At 32.7% G+C, this 24,466-nt stretch overlaps 1 protein-coding gene across 1 annotated transcript; it reads right to left on the bottom strand.

Annotated features, from left to right (window-relative positions):
• Positions 1-14,226: 14,226 nt before the first annotated feature.
• Positions 14,227-21,158, bottom strand: LOC133289169 (ankyrin repeat-containing protein ITN1-like). Its single transcript, XM_061487041.1, has 4 exons — positions 20,843-21,158; positions 20,678-20,749; positions 17,686-18,186; positions 14,227-14,417 (listed from the first exon to the last, which is right to left on the bottom strand). The coding sequence occupies exons 1-4, from the start codon at positions 21,156-21,158 to the stop codon at positions 14,227-14,229; spliced, it is 1,080 nt and encodes a 359-aa protein (XP_061343025.1).
• Between the last annotated feature and the right edge of the window lie 3,308 nt (positions 21,159-24,466).

Here is a 24,466-nt window from a genome sequence, read left to right as displayed (position 1 = left end):
TCGTTCCCGGTCACCATAATTTTAGATGATTCCAACTACCCTCTTTGGTCCCAATTGATGGACATGCAAATTGGGGCAAGGAATAAATCCGGTTATCTTACCGGAGCAACGACACAGCCACCAGCGGACGATCCTGCATACGCCGGTTGGGTTACAGAGAACAAGAGAGTGAAAAGTTGGTTGATTGAATCAATGAATCCTTCTCTCATGCAGCGTTTTCTTCGCTTGGAGACAGCCTCAGAAATTTGGGACGCTGCGCTTCGTACCTTCTACGACGGGTCTGATGAGTCTTGTTTGTTTGAGTTGAACCAGAGGTCCTTCAACACGAAGCAAAATGGACGCCCTTTGTCCGTGTACTACAACGACCTGGTTTCAATTTTCTAGAACATCGATTACCGTCTGACATCTCAAGGAAGCACGGTTCAAGGAGTGGTTCAGATGCATTCTGCTATGGCTCGTCTCCGTGTCCATATTTTTCTCAGCGCCTGGACTCTGACTTTGATTCCGTCCGTGGGGAAATCCTTCGCAAAGACCCCAAGCTGGATTTGGAGGGCAGCTACGCCTATGTGCATCGTGAACAGCATCAACGGATCACTATGGGTCGCCCACACCCTGCAACTGAACCCTCTGCTATGCTCACACAGTTGACAGATCCCAGTGTTCGACGTTTTTCCTCTGGCCCTTCTTCCAACAGACACCGCAAGGAACCATTCCCCAACAAGTCTACCATTTTCTCTGTTTGTATTGTGGGGATACTGGCCATACCAAGCCCCGTTGCTATGAACTCAAAGGATATCCTGATTGGTGGGATTTTTCCAAGAAGCCTCGAAGGAAAGCTCTCAAAGCTCTGGCCACGACTTCAGTTCCTGAGCCCACTGATTCCTCTCTTCCCGTTGCCAATGCGGTGTATGAAGGTCTGTTAGGTATGTCTCATGCTTTTTCTACACTTTCTCGCAATACTACTTGGATAGTTGATACGGGTGCCTCTGATCACATGGTTTGTACTCCCCATGCCTTAACTAATATTAATCCTACTGCTAAAACTGTGATTTCCACTGCTAATGGAGGAACCTCAGTTATTACTGGTCAAGGTTCCATTGAATTATCTCCTACAATCACCCTGAAATCTGTTTTGATTGTACCATCTCTTGAATTCAACCTTATTTCTGTCAGCCAACTAACCTCAGACCTTGATTGCAAGGTTATTTTTTATCCTAATTTCTGTATTTTTCAGGGAAACCAGAATCAAGAGATCCTTGGTTATGGAATTAGACAAGGCAAGCTATACCTCTTGGACTCCTCTATCCGTGATAGTTTCCCCTCAATTTCTGCATCTTCTGTTTCGAGTTTGGCTTCTCCCTCCACTGATGTTTGGCTTTGGCATAAGAGACTCGGTCATCCCTCTTTTAGTTATCTCAAAAAGTTGTTTCCCCAGTTGTTTGTTAATTTGAATGTTGCTGATTTTCAATGTAAGACTTGTGTTTTGGCCAAGAGCCATCGTATCCCCTTTTCCCCACGTTTTAATAAAAGTTCTGTTCCATTTCAAGTAATCCACTCTGATGTATGGGGACCCTCTAAAATTCCCTCATTTTCTAAATCTTATTATTATGTCTCCTTTATTGATGAATGCACTCGTATGGTCTGGATTACTTTACTTAAGCATAAAAGTGAAGTGTTTTCTGCATTTAAAAAATTTCATGCTATGGTTTTGAATCAATATTCCTCTGCCATCCATATTTTCCAATATGATAATGGCTCAGAATACCTGAACAATCTATTTTCTGATTTTTTATCCTCCCGTGGCATAAAACATCAAACTTCTTGTCCGTATACACCTCAGCAAAATGGTCTGGCGGAGAGACGTAACTGTCAACTTTTGGAAATTGTTAGAGCTTCTCTTTTTGAAATGAATGCTCCTCCCTGTTATTGGGGGGAGGCTGTAACTTCCGCTGCTTATCTTTTGAATCGAACTCCTTCCAGTGCCCTTAATTTCAAAACACCACAACAAGTACTTGAGTCCCATTTTTCTCTTCCTCATGTCACAAATCTTGAACCTAGAATTTTTGGTTGCACATCTTATGTTCATGTCCCCAAAACCCTTAGGTCTAAACTTGACCCTAAGGCAAAAAAATGCGTATTTGTAGGCTACTCTGATTCACAAAAAGGATATAGGTGTTTTGATCCTATTTCTCATAAAATGCATGTTTCTTTGGAAATTTCTTTCTATGAATCTACACCATATTATTCAGGGGGAGATTCCATTTCTCCTTCTCAAGGGGAGACTGTCTTAGATCAATTCGGAGAAGCAGAAATATGTCTCCAAGACAAACTCACGGTTGCTGCCCCTTCTTTCCCATCAAGTGTTGCCTCTACTCCATCTCCTAGCTCCACGAATATTTCTGCACATCCTGAAGCTTCTTGTCTGATTCCTACACCTCGGATCTCATCCTCACAGAACCATGAAACACAAATTAAACAGGTTAGTGAAATGCAAACTGACTTATCCATAACTCCTACATCTCAACATTCTCTCATTCATGTTAGAAGGTCTGACCGTACCAATAAAGGTATACCAAAATCCTTTTATGAACCAGATCCAAAAGTCAAAGCCAAATATCCAATCGGTAACTATATGTCTACCCAAAATCTCTCTGAATCATGTGCTCTAACCATTAATCAACTATCTAGTGTATGTATTCCGAATAGTGTGCAGGAAGCGTTGGATGATCCTAAGTGGAAAGCTGCCATGGAAGTTGAAATGGAGGCACTTCAGAAAAATAATACATGGGAACTAGTGCAGCCACCAAAAAACAAAAAAACAATCGGATGCAAGTGGGTCTTCAATGTGAAATTAAGAGCGGATGGGAATATTGATAGATTCAAGGCAAGATTAGTGGCTAAGGGCTATACCCAGAAGTATGGGGTGGATTACCAAGAGACATTTGCTCCTGTTGCCAAGTTAAACACAATTAGAATTCTGATTTCTTTGGCTGCGAACAGAGACTGGAAATTAAGGCAATTTGATGTAAAAAATGCTTTTTTGAATGGAGAATTGGAAGAGGAAGTGTATATGGATGTGCCACCTGGAGTGAAGCTCTCTTCTTCAAAGGAGAATACAGTGTGCAAGTTAAAAAAGGCACTATATGATCTGAAGCAGTCACCAAGAGCTTGGTTTGAGAGATTTTCTCAAGCAATGAAAAAATATGGATATACTCAGAGCAATGCAGACCACACTTTATTCTTCAAACACAGGGAAGGAAAAATAACTATTCTCATAGTTTATGTGGATGATATGATCTTGACTGGAGATGATGAGGAGGGGATGAAATCTCTTACACAACACTTAGCCACTGAATTTGATATGAAAGATTTGGGTCAACTGAAGTACTTCTTGGGCATTGAAGTCACAAGGTCCAAAAAAGGAATAGCTTTGTCACAAAGGAAATATGTTCTAGACTTGTTATCTGAGACTGGAATGCTAGCATGCAAACCAGCTGACACACCAATAGAAGTAAACCACAAGCTTGGTATTTAACCAGATCAAATTGAAACTGATATTAGCAAGTACCAGAGACTAGTGGGAAGACTTATCTATTTATCTCATACAAGACCAGATATTTGTTATGCAGTAGGAGTGGTGAGCAGGTTTATGCACTCTCCTAGTGAAGAACACATGAAGGCTGTTTTTAGAATTCTGAGATATTAAAAAAAATCACCCGGAAGAGGTCTTCTTTTTTCGAAAAATAAGAAAGAAGGCATAGAAGGTTATACTGACTCTGACTGGGCAGGAGATCAGACTACAAGGCAGTCTACCTCGGGTTATTTAACCTTTGTTGATGGGAATCTAGTCACATGGAGGAGCAAAAAACAAAAGGTGGTTGCCAGATCAAGTGCTGAAGTTGAGTTTAGAGGTATGTCATATGGCATTTGTGAACTCCTATAGATTAAGAATGTCCTTAAAGATTTAAAACTAGGAAGTAATTGCCCTATGGACCTTTACTGTGACAATAAGGCTGCCATTGAAATTGCACAAAACCCGGTTCAACATGATAGAACCAAGCATGTAGAAGTTGACAGGCATTTTATAAAGGAAAAGGTGGATCAAAAAATTATTAATATTCTTTACATCAAATCTGAAGATTAGCTGGCAGATAGTCTAACCAAAGCAATCTCTATTAAAGCGCATGATAGTATACTTTGCAAGTTGGACATGTTGGATATACACGCCCCAACTTGAGGGGGAGTGTTGAAACAGAAAGAAAAATTCAAAGTTGTAGTTTGAAATATTGTTGTATTCTCTAGAATCTTAACTAAGTTATTTTTAGGAATTTGTTTCTTAGTAAAGTTGTTACAATTCTGATCCTAGGAATTTGTTAGTTTGTTACTGAGTTGTTATTTACTCTGTATAAATACACCTCTAGGAGGAACCATTTCAGTATGAATGAAGAATTATGTTACCAAGAGTTGAATTTTAACATTTGATCCGATTATGTAACTAATCCAAAATACCGGTTCAGAGATAAAAATATTTAAATCTCTGATACGTGGAGATCCAATCCAAGCTCTTTCATTTCAACTAGCCATGCACCTCCTTTGCTACCATTTGTTAACAAAACTATTAATATTAGACGGTCTTATACTTCTCATGTTCGAATTCACCCAACTGACTTGCATTATTAGATCTTTAGAGGTGAAGAGGACCTTTCGCTTTAGACGATTGATTAAAAGTATACAGTCCAGGTTCTGCACATGATTTCTGATAGTTTATGCCCTGTTTTCCTTCTTTTGAGGAGAAAAGGGTTCAAAAGATATAGATTTCTCAGTAGGTTATTCTTCGTACATTCAATTCATATGTAAGTGTATTTTCTAGTTTATGGATAAATAAATTATGACACTTGTACTAATTATATTTTTATTTTTGTGAATGAATTTATTTTCTTTTTTTTTCTTTGAAGGGGTTCGAGCCTTTATTGTAAACTATTTTAAAAATTTAACTCCCTCAAAAAACATAACACCAATCTGCCCCTGTTTGACCGTTGACCACCAAGCCCACCTCTCCCTACTCGGGTATTTTTTGAAAATTTATGCCTACCCGGGTTGGGAGGGGTGTACCCGGATATAGTTCTTGGCATTTGAAAAATTGCTTGAATTATTTACCCAGATAGAGAGGGGTATAGCTGGGTAAAATAAAGACAGTTTGTAAAATTTCAATTGCGTCAATTGTCTTGAGATGCTATATGAGATATTAGCTAAGTAGTGAGTACTAGTAGGTCTTAAATGCCTAGATAATTGCTTTGTTGCTTCCACTTCTCTTGGATTTTACAAATTTCAGGATCAAAATTCAAATGGAACATTCTAACTGATCCAGGTCTAGTTGCTTGGTATTAATCTAAATGTTTCACCTGGATTTTGATGTGTTAAATTTTTCAACCAGAACTTTCTCTTCCAGCAAGCAGGGAATCAATTTTAGAATTTCCTGAAAATCACATAATGACACTCCACTATAGCCTTGCTTATGGGCTTATATTTCTTGCCCAATTCTCGTAAAATTCTGGAGCGTTATTGTTTGGTGCATTTATTGGTTGAGTTCATCCAAGTCATGCTGCTAGCTTAGTTGAGCCAGTGGCTTATAACTTGCAAGAAGATAGTCTTCCTCAAGTTCGATTTTTCAAACCAGATAAAAGTTGTACTGAGTTTAAGAACTTTATTTTATTAGAAAATAAAAGAAAACTGTCTTGATGTTTTTGAATCCTACACAAAGAACTTTACCCGGGTACACCTCTCTCTACCTGGGTAAATAATTCAAGCAATATCCAGATGTCAAGAACTATACCCGGGTAGGCACAAAATTTCAAAAAATACTCGGGTAGGGAGGGGTGTACCCGGGTACGCTTGGTGGTCAACGGTCAAACATGGGCAGATTTGTGTTATATTTTTTGAGGGGGTTAAATTTTTGAAATAGTTTATAATGAAGGTCAATTTGATAATTAATTATTAATAAAAGGTTATAAGGGTCAAAAAGCCATCAATTTTAAGTTGGAGAGACTTCTTCGGTATTTTGGTCTCTCTTAACAATATACGCTGAAAATATACTCCTCCCTTTAATGGGAGAAGAATTTTTTTTCCATCAGCCAATTAACACTATATTTTACCGGTAAGATATAATTGTAATTTTAAAAGTTATTTTTCTCTCTCCTCAAAAGGCTGTCGGCTGACATGAAGGAAAAAAAATACTTTACTGATAAGATATAGTGTTAATTAGTTGCTGCAAAAAATTTCTTATGCAATGAAAGGAGAAATTGGGGACCCGAATTTTTATTACAAAATAACAATTATATTGTTTCTATGTTTTTTTCTTCTAGAAAATAAAAATTAATGTCATATATAGATTTAATTAACTATTTTCCCATTTTAATATTTATTTCTCTATTAGTTTACTTGTATAGAGTAATTTTGTTATATATATTGATGATTTTTATGTTATAGGAGATAAATTTATCTCTCATATACACACACATAAAAGTGCATGTGACTCATATTTCTTCTTTCTATCTCTTCTTCTCATATGAGCCAATATGGGATCCACACATTTTTATTTATCTGTAGGAGATAAATTTATTTTATACAACATGAGAAACATTAAACTCGTATATTAATGTATTATGTTTTTAAAAAAAAAATTAAAACACTCTTTTTCCTATAGTTGTATTTTCTTACTTTTGAAAAAAGAAATATACAGAGAGAAAACTGTTTAAAAAAATATCAAATCCAAATGCGAAGTATTAAAATTGATTTTTCTTTTAAAAAAAAGCTTACATAAAAGATAGGGAAAAGTTTAACAACCCCATTTTATGATTTTGTTTTGAATGATTTAACTTCCTATATTTTTTTAATCACATGTCCTTTAATGATTTTTTTCCATCCAAATTCATTCTTAAAACCATTTGAAACTTAATTAATTTGTCTATTTTACCCTTCTTAGAAGAAAAAATAAACTGAGGATAAAAAAGAAAAAAATGAAAGAAAAAATAAGACCAAATGTGTTGGAAACTTACATAAAAGACTAAAAGTATAAAATAAATAAAAATAAAATCAAATATGTCTAAATCAAAAGGAATAAAATAAAATAGAAAACATAAAAGTAAATATGTTGAAAATTTACAATATTAACAGAAAAAACTAAAGGCAAAAAATAAATAAAAATAATTTAAATAAAAAAGAAGAAAATAGGCTGAAGATAAAAAAAGAAATAGAAGAAAAATAAACCAAACATGTCTTAATCAAAAAATAAGAAAATAATCCGAGCACAAATTAATAGAAAAATAAAATAAAATTAAATATGATGGAAACTTACAAAACTAATTTCTATTTCTTATTTGTCTTATGTTGAGTTTTGCTCTTTTACTAAAGCCTAATAGGGCCTAGTGTGTAAGAAGAACTCAAGAAACTTAAAGCCCATTTAGCTTAGGGCTAGGGTTTCTTGGAACTCATATATATTCTACACTTATAGTCATTAGCCTCTTAGGTCTTCTCTTGGTAATTGCAGAGGCTGAGATAAGGTCATCTTTCTGAAAATGGGAGAGTGCCCACTCACCCTCACTCCCTTTACATTGTCTGGAAGGTCTACCACAGCTAACCTCTATGAGGAGATCGTTTGTGTTGCGATGCAGAGGAGATCAGTTCGTGAAGGGGAGTTACACACAAGGAGGTTGTTATAGACCTGTGATCCAAGAGGTATTCCCTGTGTGTTTTTGAGACGATGATAATTTGGTAAACATATCAATGTATTAGGTCTTAAATCGCTTCCGCATATATCCAATAGTCGCTACAATTGGTATCAGAGCCTTTGTTGTACATTAATAAGTGAATCTAGTTTTACTATTCATGAAATTAATTTGCTTAACGAAATATGGCACATAAGATTCTATATTTGTTGGTCATATGATTTGTATGTGTATCCTTTATAATTCTTTTTATAAAAATCGATGCTTTTATTTGATTTTTGACTTTAATCCATGATAGATATTTGAATGTGTTTTCTTGGATTGTAACGAGGAGGCTAATCCCCTATAATTAGATTTCATCTTGAATTTTATTTCAATTTTTTGTATATTTTTTTGTTATATTACAAAAATTGTAATGAAAAAGGATCAATAAGATATAAAAAAAGGACGTTTATCACCATTTCGGGTATGTTCGTGACTTTTTGGTGGTCGAATTGAGAAACCAACCACATGGGGTGAAAGACGACAGAAAATCGAATAAGAAGACGACTGGATCTGGCCAGGAGGAGGCTACACGCGCCGGTGAAGATGGAGCGTGTTTTTAGGGTGGTTCCGGTGGCTATAGCTTCGTCTTTTAATGGAGGTCCTAACCCTAAAGTGTCGTGGTGAGATGAGTTCAGAAGACGGTGGATTAAACGTGACGGCTAGGGTTTCCAAGAAAGAGGTTTGGGTTTCTTGCGAAGTTTTTGGTTTTTTGGGCCTTTAAGCCCATGGTTGCCAAAAAGGCTTGAACTGGAATGTTTTGGACCCAGAATGAAGGAGGAAAATAATAGTGCAAGCCAAATAATATTTTGGCTATAAAATATTGGCTTGTAATTTTATTTTATTTTTCTCTAGGAAACTATGTATTAAAGTTTATTTTATAATTGCTTGATTTTTATGAATGGATGAATTATATAATTGATAACATGTTTGATGTGATAACATGCCATATAGAATATATGGTGCCATATTGTTGCATAACTTGTTAATTACATGAGCATAATAACTATTATGTCATCAAGCGACTAGTATGATAGTTATTATGGGAATATATTGATTTTTAATTATCCTTAAAATTTAATTAATAATTATTATGATTTTTTTTAAATAGTCTAGATTAATAATTGAATTAATTAATTTTGGATAATTAAAATCTAGACAAATAATCCAAAAAATTTCCTAAGAGAATTGTTTATTTTGGAGTAATTTGTGGATCTTCTAAAATGGTCATGTGTTAAACACATGCTGCAAACCACAATCATGTATTATGCTTGGACCGAATTTTAGGATCTTAATGATTTCAAAATTTTGATAAGCTCATCGATGCACGTTCATCGGCACACTTGCTTACATAGTTTTTGAAATCAAACATAGGTTACTCTCTATTGAACGATTCTTTGAAACTGGAAAAAAAATTATATTGAATGTGAGGAGATTTAAATTAAGAAATTAATTTAACCTCCAGACGCACTATAGGACCATTAATAAAATAGTTATGTGATGCCCCACCGGATAAACATGATTGGATTTTATTAGATTGGACCTATATAATAATGGGAGGAGATTTAAATTAAGAAATTAATTTAACCTCCAGACGCATTGTGGACCTGATAATAAAATAATCATATGAAGTCCCTTCGAATAAACATATTGGATTTTATTGGCACTTAATAATTTCATAATTTCAATAAAGTATTGTACGACCCATTATTTGACAATACTAAGTTATTAAAGACAATTTTAAAATTAAAACAATAAATTTTACATTCAACAAAGTATTGTAAAATGGTCATGTGAAGCCCCAAAGGATAAACATGACCGGATTTTATTTGATTAAATCTTAATAATTTCAAAATTTTAGTAAAGTATTGTACAACCCAACGTCGACAATGCTTGGATATTAAGGATAATTTTGAAATTTAACAATTCTTAATTACATTTAACTTTGGTAAAGTTATTAACCTGAGGCTTTGGTAATGGCACCGAAGGCCCAAATAACAATTTTAGTTTTTATAAGTGACTTGCCCAACATAAGCTTTGTAAAGAATAATAAAGGATTGTTAACAATAAACAAGAGTAGTTATAAGAATCTACTTGTACTTTGTTTGTTTATTGCATTATTTGTTTGTAATTACATGTCTTGTATGTTTTTCCGGAAATGACTTCCTTTAATCCTTTAGAATTGATTTTGAGTGAAAAACCTCTAGATTGTACCAACTTTGATTAAATGGAAAACAAACCTCGATGTTCATGGTTTGTCCTTACCATACCTAAGCCATGGCCACCTGTAGAGGGCCCATCTAAGAAATCTAAGACGCAATACTTAGATAAGGAAAATGCAGATATGGTAGTTCGCTTTTATGATCTTGTCTGTATTTCTAAACACTTGCAGAAGCAAGTGTACATGGTTAAGAGTGGAGCAGGGATGCTTCAGACTCTTAATGACATGTTTACTGCTTCTAGCAGCTCTGTTAGATAAAATGCGGTCAGTATAAGTTTTGCTAAATGTCTTGTTAAATCCAAAGAACAAAATGACTTAGCTATTAGTTGTCAAACCAGTTGCTATGAAGAAGCGGCAAGGAAAGTGCGAACTAAAGGGACACTGAAAGAAAAATTGCCCAAAGGTGATTAAAAGAACCAGACAGAGGTAAATTAAGGCTTGGTGAGTGGATGAATCATTGATTCAGGAACCATTGATTATGTTTGCTACTCTTTGTAGTAGTTCAAACATGGCATGCCTGTCAGCAGTGGACAAATAAATTTTAAGCTTAAAAATGAGAAACTTGTTTTTGCATTAGTAGTAAGACAAGTTATTTAAATAATTTTGATTTTGGGTGACTGTTTATTTGTTCCGAATTTAAAAAGGAATTCCATTATTGTTAGTTGTTTGGTTAAAACATGGTTTGAAAAAGGAATTGATTCCTTAGTTACATTTCGAAGTTCATCTTCCTCTTGTTTGTTCTAATATATTGTTTAAATAGTCTTTATTACCTATATCTTATATCCCATTGAATTTATTATGTTGAATTAAAAGGATGATGAACAAGAACATTCACCAAAGAAAAACTAAAGTTAAATATGTTGAAAACTTATAATAGTGATGTCTTTTTTATTTCTTTTTCTTTTTACTTTCTGCCTTATTTTTTCTTCTTTTTCATTTTTGTCTTCGATCTTCTCTCATTTTTTTTAAATTTAGTCATTTCTATCATTATTGTAAGTTTTCAATATATTTGGGCTTATTTTTTCTTCTATTTTTTGTCCTTAATTTATTTTCTTTTTTTATTTAGACATATTTGATCTTTTTTTATTCTATTTTTACTTTTTTTTCTTTTAATCTTTTCTGTAAATGTTATAAGTTTTCAACATATTTACTTTTATTTTTTTTCTAGTTTTTATGTTTTTGTCATCAATTTTAAAAAAAGGATAAAATAGGTAGATTAGTTAAGTTTTAAAAAAAACTATAGAGGAGTAAGTGAATAAAAAAATGCACAAGGGAATAAATGATTTAAAACAAAAATATAGGAGGTTTTTTTTTTTAACTTTTCCAAAAAAAAAAAAAAAAATTCGTTAGACGTTCATCGAATCAGCCTTACATCTGTTGTGTAAAATAACACATTCCTTATATAAAACAAGTTATTGAAGAAATTTCACCTAAAGGATTTATTATTTAACTAAATAGTTAATAGTCCTGCCTGAAGGAAATAGTAAGATCGACCATTTGCTTTGTTAGAGAAAGAGTGTAATATGTACACACCTGCGGAAGAAGTCTTTTGCCGTCCTTCATCGATTACAAATGGCACGATATTCATAATATCGGCAACCCCGTATTCGTCTTGAAATTTCCTTTCTACGTTTATAACTGTACAGAAGTATGTATTAGTATTTTCCAAAAAAGAAGAAGAATTATATATTAGTATACTTGAGCTCACCGGGAATTCTAAATACAGATTAAATCGATCAAATGCAGCTGTGGAAAGATAAAACTTTACCTCAAAAAGATTCATGATTAATTCATATTTTTTAAGAAGATCAAATACAAGATTATATGCAAAAAGAAAATTGAAAAAAAAGTACGGTTCGTGGACTTCCCAGAGATCAAAGGAAGTTGTTGTAATTTTCTTTCTATTACTTATAAAGTTATGGACATTGTTGACTTTAGTCACCTTTAGTATACTTGATAATAGTATTAAATGTGTGTCTACTTAAAATTATGATATGATTAAATTTTGCCTTATAAAGCAAATTTGGTTTCTTACTTGTAATCTTTGTAAGGTTCATTAAGTGATGTTGATAACTTGATTATGTTCGTTTAGTTGCTACCTTGAAAGCAACCTAAACACGTTCATTTGTAATTTTTGGTTTAATGCATGATATTACTTGGTAATTTGCATAGCTATGTTGGCAGAAAGATATAGATATGTTGCTACCTTTTATTGGAACACCTTTTTAAAAATATCTGTGTTTATATAATTACCACATGTATTGATGACTAGTGTAATTTATTTATTTTCAGGATAAATTCTTTGAGCGGAGGAATGAACGTGATATGGTGATTGGAAATGATGCTATCTACCGGCCAACCTGATAATGAATTATTCCTGCAGACTGTTGGGAGTATGAGCAAAAAGGGCTGCATTTTTGGTTTTGCACTAAATACAAGGTTGGCCTATCATGCATTATTAAGTTTTCCCATGTTGTGGAAAAATTTTGGCCTATCAAATATCTTTTAGTAACTTATTCGGAAAAAAGGTTTCCCATCATATTTCTGGAAATTATTTTTTTCCTTGTAAATTTTTTTTTTCCTCTAACAAACACCTCCTAAGAGTTTTAGAAGTATCATGTTACATGACACAAGATGTTTTTCCTACTGACTTAAAAAGGTATGGGGTCCATTTTATTTATTTATTTTTCAATGGGACCCCTGATTGTTTTTGTCTATGGCATGACTCATCTTGTGTCATGTAACATGATACTCATAAAATTTATATATAATTATAGTCAAATGAAAATAAAAATCAACTAAGAAAACATGATAATGGGGTGATTGTTAATTAGATATAATTTATTATATGCACTTATATTATTATTTAATTTGTATAAAAGGGTATAAATTATGAAAAAATATGAGATAGGATATAATGCCTATTTTGTTTTTTGGATAAACCACCTATATCCTTCATGGGAGGCAATTTTGTTTGATCCAGTTACTTCGTAACATGGTGGAGCTATTTTTTCATGCATTTTCTACCTACTCATCACTAACACCATTAGATTATAATCTTAAGAGGAGAGAGAAAGAGCGAAAGTTAATTGAGATTATGATTTAACGGTGTTGGAGATGAGTAGGAAAGGTAGGCATGAAAAAAAGGTGTAGGCATAATTGGATCTGCAAAAGCTCTAAGACCATTTGAGGTTTAGAATTTATTAGATCATCATTGTTTTGGTTTTATAGAAAATTACCTCTTATAGAGCAAACCCACAAAAAACCTCCCTTTTGTAGGTGCAATGTTTCTTCTCGCCTCTGCTGCCACGGAATCTCCTATACACAAATTGGCCTCCTCAGCGACACAACACAAACCTCCTTGTTGAAGATTGCTTCTGGTAAACCTTCCAAACTATCTTTTAAGGGGGAGAGGAGTTAAGGTGTGGACACTTTTTCGGATCTGAGCTTACCCTTTTCAGTTGACTGACCAAGAGGTTGATGACTTAAATGGTGATATTTATATAGGTACCAAGAAACCCTAGTCCTAATTTCTTTGGGCTTTTGGCTTCTTGATCTCTACTTATACACTTAGCCCAAATGAGCTAAATTAAAAGAGCATAAACTCAACAATCTCCCACTTGCTCTTTAAGTACAAACTTGAGTTCAAAACCCAAGATCGTGTAACTTGCAAGTCATCATAAACTAAAAAATACCCCATCACTTGTCTTAAGCTAGCCTAGGGATCTACCATTTATTATTAATCAAGGTTCCTGATAATCAACAAATGATTATTTAATTCAGTACTACTCCATTAAAATCCCGAACTTGAACTCCAACATTAATAACACATATAACACAAATATGTATCACCCTTTTGAAAATTGACTAATGAGCTTTCTGTTATTCAATCAATTATTTATTTCTTCTTTGACTATAATAGTTTCTCTAATAGATTACATGCACTGGCCAGTGTCTTCAATATCCAAGTACGTACCGAAACATATCAAGGGGAGATTCTACAAATTGCATGTTGTTTATATCTTTAATACCGATAATCAAATTTTACTTCATTTATTTTATTACTTAATTTATATAAAATTCTATTAATTTATCGTTGTTCTTTCTTTTTGGTGTACTTATTATTGTTCTTTCTTATCAGTCTGTTATATATTTTTCCCATGTAGATAAAAGAATAAAATTATATTCCATCTATTTCTTAAAAGAAATTGCGTTTTTTTTTTTCTTCAAATCTACCGATTAACACGAGAGAAAGAATAAGTGTGACAACTTACTACGGTAATAGTGTTGATGAAGTAGTTCAGATCGGTGGCGCCCACTTGGGAATGCAGAAGGCATATTGGCCAATGCATGTAAGGCTGAGCATTCATCGGATAATAAGGATTCTCTGGCCAATTGTGGGTAACGTTGGAGTAATCTCAAAGCCACATCTATCATATCAAACCATGCATTTTAAAAGTTAACTTTCTACCAACAAAGGAACTTCTACAATTAGTATAATGAGAATTTCTTGTTAAGATAACCTCCGAAGCTGAAACTATTACTATGATAAACTACCTAAGACATACAAAGTAATATGAATTTGTTTGGATCCTTTATTTTTTAAGTTAGAAGTTATTTATAAGTTAAAATTAAAAAAAAAAAACATAAAAAAAATAAAAATTATTTGATAATTACATAAAATATTTAGCTTAAAAGCATATATTTCAAAAAACTTTCTCTATCTCTATAGCTTTTTATTTTTTTAAAAACACACATCATTCAAGAAAAGCTGATAAAAGTTTTTAAAAAAATTCTTTTAGGAGCTTTTAACTTTTAAGTTTTTTTTCTTTATTATAAAAAAAGAACTTTTCATTATAAGAGTTTTTCTCAAAATCTATTTGAGTTAACTTATGCTTATAAATAGCTTCTAGGTTAAAAAGAAAGGATGCACTAAATTTTCTTAAATTTCCATTTAGTATATATTCCTTCTATAAACTTCCTTCTACATTTTTCACCTGTCTATTATTTCTTAAGTCTTATTTTCTAAAATTACAAATTCAAATGATTTTTTATTTATCAAAACAAATGTATATATAATTATACAATCAGATGTTAAAATATAATCAGAAATGAATTATAATTTCTGATTATATTTTACCACTGCCGGTATAAATTATTTAAACTTCTAAACTTTAATTTATATAAACATATAAATGACAATACTTAGTTTTTTTGTTTGTCTCTTCTCAGTATACAAATTTTATTCTAAAAATTAAAATACATAGTTGATAGAGTAATTATTATGATAAATAAAATGAATTGATAATTAAGCAGCCATGCAGTTATTTATTATTTTTTAAAATTGTATGCCAATATGACAGTGTAGGGATATGGCCAACGAACCCAACCCAAGTTTCCCAACCGGGACTCAATAAGCGAGGAGAATTTTGGCCCAGCCAAAATTCTTATAGATTATCATCTGAAGATAATCAAAGGCCCAAAATTAAAGATTACTGAAGGTTTATTGCTTATTAGTTATTACCCAAACGATCATTATCCATTAGTTTCCAGAGACTTCATTTAATATTCTGTTACGCTTGAATGTTGCCCTATATAGAGGATTGTGTAACAGAAATAATTAAGAAAAAATTTTCATCTCAACGTTAAGAACAGAATCGATCCCAAGCTTCAATATATTCCATCCTTCTCTTAGGGAGTATCCACCTGGTTTTCATTTTTCGATTTTTTTTTTTATGTTCACTACACTAACAAAAAATTTTCTTTAACGTACAATAACTCTTTTTTTTTTACAACACCATATGGAACTTTAAATTTAGGACAAATTATTTAAATCTCTCCCCACTAATACAACTATAGTCACTTATCAATTTCAATAACTGATCACCTGAAATATTAGACTTACTCTTAAATGCTTTTTATAATTTTTTCCTTTACATTCGAGTCATGCCAGTGACTCTTTATCTATAAGGCATGTTTAGTGCATAGTATATGATAAGACATGATTAAATTTTAATACTACTCAGCACTTGATATGGTATTGTATAAGATAATACCTTCCAATATTTTAAAAATTATTTTAATATATTAATATTAAAATGATATACTGGTTCTTGAGAATTTGACTTGTAAGCAATATTAATACATCAACCCCTTATCAGGCTTAATCTCATCTCCTTAGACCTGATTAAGTTATATATCATTTTGATGTATTAAGGGATTTTGATGTATAAACTTATACTATACGATGATCACATCAAATAACTAAGAATATCATAACGTATAGTATAAGCTTATACTATCAAACCTTATACATCACATCAAACATACCCATTGAATGCATTAAAAGTCATGCAACAAGATAAATTTTTAGACCCATATGTTGTAGTATTCAGTCCAACATTTATTAAAATTAAAAACAAAAAACTTTACTCACTTCTCTAGAAAAGTAGTTATTACAATAATATTAAAAGTTTAGTTCACCAAGTTAAAAAAAGTTTACTTCAGCCACACCCAAACCAAACCAAATTATTGTAAAATGGAGCCTTTCAAAAAAAAAATTGGGTAAAATAACATTTCGTTTTTTGTTTTTTTCCAACCGACTGGTTTATTTTTCAAATTCTTCAACATTTTCTCATCATATAAAACATTTATGACAAAAAAAAAAAAAAAAAAACACGCACACACAAAACATTAAGTCACACTCCTTTTAGGAACTTTCTTATTAATTAAGTAATAATTTAAAGGGATAATTTTTTTTTCACCTCTTGTAGTTATACATTATATCATTTGATTTTTTTTTCCAAAATTTAACACTTAGACCCGTTGTGATTATAAAAGTACATCATTTAAACCCCTTGCAATCTTATATATATATATAGGGATGAGTTATATTGACAAATTTTTTTCTTACAAACTTACAAACTACACTAAGTCTGGTCATACTTCAATTAAGAATGTATGAGTGGTCAGATTTAGTGTAATTTGTAAGTTTGTAAGAAAAAGAGTTTCTCAATATAACCTTCCTCTCTCTCTCTCTCTATATATATATATATATATATATATATATATATATATATATATATATATATATATATAAATATAAAAAAAGACCATCAGAGATTTAAATGATACATTCAACATGATAGGCGTAAGCCAAAATCGTGTAATAAGTTTGAAATCACAAAGATTAAGTGATAAATTATAAAATAACAAGAGGTGAAAAAGAAGTTTTTCCAAATTTAAATTTGATTTTGCTCCTACAAATTTTTTAAAAAATTTCCAGTTTACAATTTCGTCTCTTGGATTTGTTTGTTTGGAGCGTTAACCAGCCTTTAAATTGGTTTAGGTTGACAACGTTTCAATGCAACTCAAAGTAACTCGGAAATGGATCAATGTGCCAAAAAAATATAATATGGTCATCTGGAAAGATCACAACCATACAAAGATAAATTAACGGTTATGATTTCGTAACTACTTATTTTATCATTTTTTTTCTCTCCTCATTTTTTACCATTGATCCACCTTTGTTTTGTATGGTTATCATTCCCCACATTACATAGTAACGTGTATTTTCACGCGAATCTAGATGCAAGTTCGTTCTCAACTACTTTTTGGACAATGAAATTTGTTTAAGCCCAACCCTTACCCAACCCATGAACCGAACTTAAATTAAGCAGAGATCTGAAGTGTACTTACCGAATATGTCCGCAGTGATACATCGTGACAACAGCAACAGTCGATTGCGGGAATCTTCTCCGTCCAATACTTCCCGGGGAGTTTTGGAGTAAAGATAGCGAGTCATTTCTTTGTGTCCGTTAGCAGCCGCAAGAAGAACAGGGATTTCACGGTGTTTGTTCTCCATGGCTAGCAGGTCCTCGCGGACCCCACCTTCCTTCTCAACCATGCACTTTGCTATCTTGGTGTTTCCAGTATAATGAGCAGCAAGAGCAAGAGCTGTGTAACCCTCTTTGTCTTTCATTTCTACTAATTTGTCTTTCCCCAATTTGACTAACTTGTCAACAATTTTCACATGCCCAGCAATTACTGCAACGTGAAGAACCGTCCTACCTGAAGCCGAGGCTGAGAATATGGCCTCCCTGTCTTCAGATATGGATAAATATGCAGCATCCCAATTGCCTCCCTCCACTTGCCTGTGTAGCTCTTTACACTCACGAAGACTATCGTCCATTAACAAACCTGCCATTTACACTTAAAAAAAATTATTTGGAGAGGAAACAGAAAAAACATATATACGATAGTGAAAGAGACATCTAGTTGATTTCAAGAAGTCTCATTTGAATTCATCTTGTTTTAAACTTATGTAAATGTAACTACACGTACAACATAATAATTGCTAATTAATGAAGGCAACCGATAAACTCATAGTTTATCATGTTTTAAAGTACTAAAATCTAATCAAAAGCATAAAAACCTAAAGTTATTTGGCTAAAAAGCATTAACTTTGAATTATTGACTTATGTGAATGATTTTTTCTTGTTTTCTAGAAGAATACTTGAGTTGAATTGGAGCATTGGAGCAATGGTTAAGCTAGAATGACTTAAAGCAATAAATGAGAAACAACGATTTAGTGAAAATCTCCCTGAAGTTGTCTTCCAGTTAATTTTTCGTGTCCAATATGATGCATTTGGATCTTATGTTCTTTACAAAGTTGTAGATCTTTCTTTTATCTTTCCAACGAGACCAAAATCACATCAATTGAACAAGTATAGCTCAAGTTATACTCAAAATACGAAATCATGTTTTCGTTATCACAATAGCGCGTTTTAGCGCGCTCAATGGATCTTTAGCGCCTAGTTGCAACCCAATTAAGGTCAATTACGTGGATTTCACCTATAACAAGGATTCCTATACCTATTTAAGTTATTCTTCACGAGTCTTTGACATAACTTGGCACCAGAGTCATAGATTTCATCGGGGAAGCGCATTCTTCATGCTCTTGATAGCCGAAGACAAGTTGGAGTCAAGATTACAACTGGAAACCTTGAAGATTTACCGCGTTATCACACCAATAAAGTTTGAGAAAGCTTCCTTGTTTTCTTAATTCTACTATGTTAAGCTATTTTTTTGTAGTTAGAGTTAGATGAAACTCAATCAAATCTTTTTGTTATGAATAATCTTTAATATTGAATTTTCTTTTTATATTGAATGAATTTATCTTTTCTTCATGCCTTCTATGAGTTTGATCTTGTAGATTAATCTAGGGCGAATGTATGATAATAGGGATTTTGGTACATGAGTCATGCATTGAAAATTGGACGTTAATTCTTATGATCTAGGGATAGACATAAGAATAGTTCAATCTTTATGATTCTTGGATTTAATGCTTATTTTATTTGAAGAACAATCGAGAAACTATGATTCTTTAAAGAGAGTAAAGAATTAAGATATTAAAGGATTGAGTCTTAATTGACTTAGGGGAATCGATTAGCGATATGAAAAGAATGTTTAATTAAAGGTTTTAATTCATAACATAAATGAGAGATTCAGAAAAATCAAAACCCTACATGCATTTCTTGATTGTAAAGTAACTCAAATTTTACCTTCTTGCATTGTTATTTAGTTTAGTTTTCATAAATTTTTCTTGATCAATTATTCAACTTAAGCATAAATAATAAATCAGTGGTTGAAATCTAATTCTCATGAGAACAATCTCTTACTCATACAATTTATTACTTGTATCACTAGTTCACTTGCCAAGTTCGCGACAAATTTTTGGTGCCGTTGTCGGAGATTAATTTATTTCAACATTAGTAGTAGCTATAGACACTTTAGACTGGACCTTTATTTTCTATTATTTAATTTTGTTTTTACTATTTTGATTTAGTTTTTATTTTACTTAATTATTCTATTTTTTGATTTATGCGAAATACCATTGACATCAATTTTTTGTAATTTGATCCAAAAGAGAGAGAAGATCGTAAAAAGAAATAGAAAACTTGCAATGTAAAAAAGACAAGAAGAAGCGTCAAGTTCTGCTATATTGGAGGAAGAGCCCGTGGTAGAGAATCGAACACCATCTCCTCCTGGGACGATAAGAGATTGTACGACTTTATCCAGAGTTTCACCTACTGCAAGTATGAGTTCGTAACACTAATAACATATTAACATCGATCGTATGCCATAATATTTTTCAAATGGATAATGTTAAAAGAAGTAAAAACCTCGAATGGAAAAGGCCCTTGACCAATTATTTGTTATTATAAGCTGCTCGTCCTAAACTAGTAGAGTTTATCTTCTCTCTGTGCGATTCCAACAGGGTAGTGAGCATTTAAAAACGTATGTTGGAGAAAATATTCTAGATGTAAGAAAAAGGGGGAGAACAGAGAGAAGGACAGTATTTGGAAGAGAGACTGAGAGAGAAGACGTGTTAAAATAAGGAGGAGAAGAAGTAAAAGATTTGCAGAGAGAAGATAAATCCGATCGGGAATCATGGATAGGGAATTTGGGGTCAGAGAGGAAATTGGGGGGAAACTGAGAGAAAAAGGATTGTTTGACAATTCTTCTGATATATTCTTCATTTACAATGTTTTTCCACGTATAACAGTTTGTCGTAATCATTAACATCCTTTAGAAATAAAAATAATAGACGATAGGAAAATCACTAACAAAATTAAAGGAATTACGATTAGGAAGATTATAGAGCAAAATACAGGTTGATGCAACGTACCTTGCTCAATATCGGGGGTGGCTTTTAACTCTCTGCCGTATCGCGCGCTCAAGTGAACCCAGGCTTCTTTGGCTGTTTCAAAATAAGTAATTTAGTCAAGAATCTCTTGTTCTTTCATATGATACTTGAATGATATGCAAAGCCTTATATTATATGTTGCTATACCTTGCTCAGTGTCTCGCTTAGCTTTTAACTCTTTGCCGTATTGCGCGCTCAAGTAATTCCAGGCTTCTTTGGCTGTTTCAAAATGACTAATCTCATCAAGAATCCCTGGTCCACATGATAGTTGAATGATATGCAATGCCTTCGCATTGTTCATCCTCCTCGAAACCTCATCCGCAACTTCAGAAGCATTCTCGACCACGACCCAGAGATCCTGCCCCAGCAGATAGTTTTTCATAAGAGTCTTCCATCTTTTGTAGTTGTCTTTTGTGAGTACTTCGTGAACTATTCCGTTGGATGCAACACTTTTAGCTTCCATTACTGGCTCACGATCTGAAATATACAAAATTAATGAGCCAAACACATCTTTCTGATTTTGTCTCCTAGGCCTTCAATTTGTGGACTGGTAATTAAGATCCACTCAAAACTTTATGGTGGAGCATTCAATTGTGGGTATTCAATTTGGGTTGGTTCAGAAGTAAGACGTAAGACAGGGAGGAAGTAATATGCAGTTCTCTAACGAGACTAAACTTGGAAATTAAAATTGTATAAAGTCCCTGGGCACATTCTACACTGTTACAGAGATCCGCATAAACTTTGGCTCCGTGATCAGGAATAAGAATCAAGTAATCTATTTATAAAGACAGTCCATATATAGATAATAATGTTTATTATTTTTATATCTAGCTATATCCTGAAAATAACCAGGAAAAAAAATAAAGCGCTCTTGCAAATTGTAACAAGATATTGTGGAAATCACGGGAGCATTTTAAGTACCGTTTATGAACATGGTTCAGAAAAGAAAAAATAACCAGTAAAGTTTCTTTACTAAATTTAAAAGTCAATGTTTATTTATATTTATATTTAAATAGATTAAATTCTTAATTCTTTTTAAATTACATAAAATATATATAAATTATTGTTTATTTATTTTGGACATAAATTTAATTTTTACGATTTTAATTTTGAAAAATAAAAGAACAAAAAATAATGTCCAATAGGTCAAATCTTATCACTGGTACCGACGTAACTCGATGACAAATTATCTTAAACCGATGACCTATGTGAAATGGTCATTTTTTATAAGGAAATACAAGTATTATATTACACGAAAAATCTTCACATTCTTACACACTCAATATAGCATGAAACCCACTTCAACTTTTTTTGCTTTTTTACTATATAATAGATCCCGCAGTTTTTGTGTCTGTAACATGACACAAATGGTGTCATATTACATGACAGACTATTATCCTTTTTTATATCACATATTAGTGTAATGGTCATTTTTTATATCACATAATACTGTGAATAATATTATTTTATAAATAATTATATATAATATATAAAGAACCGGCACGTCACACGAACACCTGGCCTTAATCGTGAAGCGATTCACAAGGTCAGATTGTCAGAGGGTGTTGGCCTTCCCCGATTGTACCCTGCATGCGGCTATCCACCAGATTTATGTTATTTTAGTTTTTTTAATGAGTTTTATTAATCTGATATGAAAGAAATTAAGTTATCTCATATATGATACAGTTATCAAAATTTGTATAAGAAAAAAACTCACTACAACAAAACCGGTTTTTCACGTCGGTTTAATAGTGGTGATTCAATTAAACCGCCTCAGATTGTTTAATTTTCAGAGTCCTATTACACTTTCTCCCTCTCACAACTCATCGCACTCACTCGATTGCATCATTTCCCTCTCATCTTTCTCGTCTATCTTCTCAGCCCCAAGGTTCCCTTAAACAAAAATGTTCTGTGTTTTCCTCACATTTTCGCCATTGTCTTCTTTCATTGTTCCCTTAAACAAGCCCCAAGGTTCTCATCAATGGATTCACATTAATTCATATCACATCTTTCACTTCAGTCTTTGGTATTTGCTTATTGTTTATTTTTTTTAATATAAATTTTCGTTTGTAGCGAAGAGTGTAAGAAGGATATTCCGGTGGCACTCATCAGTATGCACAGTTGCTAAAATCAAAATGAACCTCTCATAACCATTGTAATTTTTTTATAAACTCTACGCAAACTAATGTATCTGAATTTATTTAGCTCCAACTTAACTTAAAATAAATAAATAAATATAGGTGGGGGCCAATTAAATTCAAATAACAGTCATTTATCAGTTTGGCGCAGAATCTGTGAAGAAATCCTGACGTGAATTTGTGTGATTTTTTTACTAATCAGGTTCCAAGTTTCTTTCGTTGTCTTTCTGCCCTGACCTCTCTAATATGTGGTGTAGTTGGTTTGTCTTTTGAATTTGCAGCATCTAATTGTAGAAAAAGTATCTCATATGGGTTTGAATTCTCTTCTTATTGTCTGAAAGCTAAACAAATGTCGGGTTCAACATGAGAATAATTTTTTCTTTTTTTTATTAGATGATAACGTGGGCTTAATTAACTCTTTTTGTTCTAATCTATTAATGTAAAAATAATAAAAATAAAAGAATTAATATTTTTTATGTTATAAAAAAAATTTATCTCTTTCAATTTAAAAATGATATCATTTTAGGATTTAAGATCAAAACTAAATTGTATTTTATTCATGATACAAGAGAAATATAAAAAATTTAAAATAACTTTTATTTTTTAAGAGATGTTATATTTATATCATTTTTTCTTACCACTTTTTATTACTAATTTTGTGATCGTTGGATTAAAAAAATTTAAATCAAATGAATGATTAATGTTGAATTAAATAAGTTTTATTTTAAAATCGATCCAACCTAAAATGTGAACAGAGGTAAACAACCCTTCCCTTCTTGTTATAATATAAACTAACTGGAGATTATTTAGAGTGAATCGGGATCATCATTTTTTAGTGGTCCCTTAGTATAAATAGGAAGGTAAAATCAAAAAAAAGAAGAAAATAACAGAAATAAAAAAGAAAAGAAAAAATTAATGATGTGAGAGAGAATACCAAAAAATTCAGTGGTCCTGGACCATATTAAATATTTCCAACTCACTTCAACTGCATACACTGCTCACCTCGAGATTATTTATTGTGGTTCGGGATCACTATTCATTAGATGGTCCCTTAGTGTAAATGAAAGGATAAAATTAAAAAAGAAAAAAATAGAAATAAAAAAGAAAAGAAAAAATTGATGATGTGAGAGGGAACCTCAAATCATTAGATGATCCTGGACCGTAATAAATATTTCCGCTCACCTCACCTGCTGTTGTCGTTGTGTTGATTGCATCATCAGTTTTTTTACACGTCATCCTTTTGTCCCATCCATCGCTTCATATCAATGGATTTAGATATTATTCTTGGTGATACTATTTAGAGGTGGCAAAGCGGGCTGCCCGCCCCGGCCCGTCAAAAAGTGGGCTGGCCCGTCCCGCCTCGTTATTGAAGGTGGGTTAGATATCTCAGCCCGTCCCGCCCCGTTTGGCGGGCGAGGCGGGCTCGGCCCATTTTACCAGCTCTAATACTATTGATGAAACACTCAAAGAGATGCCCGTAAGTCATGGGATAGACAGGCAACAGCTTCAAAATCTCCTTACAGGGATCCAAGGCGTTGTCCAAAGAGAAAAACAGAACCACGCATAAGGTTCTGCTTTGGCTGCGACAGCTTAAGGCTGTGCTCAACGATTTCAACGACTTGGTGAACGAACT

The sequence above is a fragment of the Gastrolobium bilobum genome, unplaced genomic scaffold (genome assembly GCF_033153095.1).
Source record: "Gastrolobium bilobum isolate Gb01-03AN ecotype WA unplaced genomic scaffold, APGP_CSIRO_Gbil_v1 utg10696, whole genome shotgun sequence".
Classification (NCBI taxonomy): Eukaryota; Viridiplantae; Streptophyta; class Magnoliopsida; order Fabales; family Fabaceae; genus Gastrolobium; species Gastrolobium bilobum.
The sequence above is the reverse complement of the archived record's forward strand: the minus strand, read 5'-3'. Positions and strand labels throughout refer to the sequence as shown.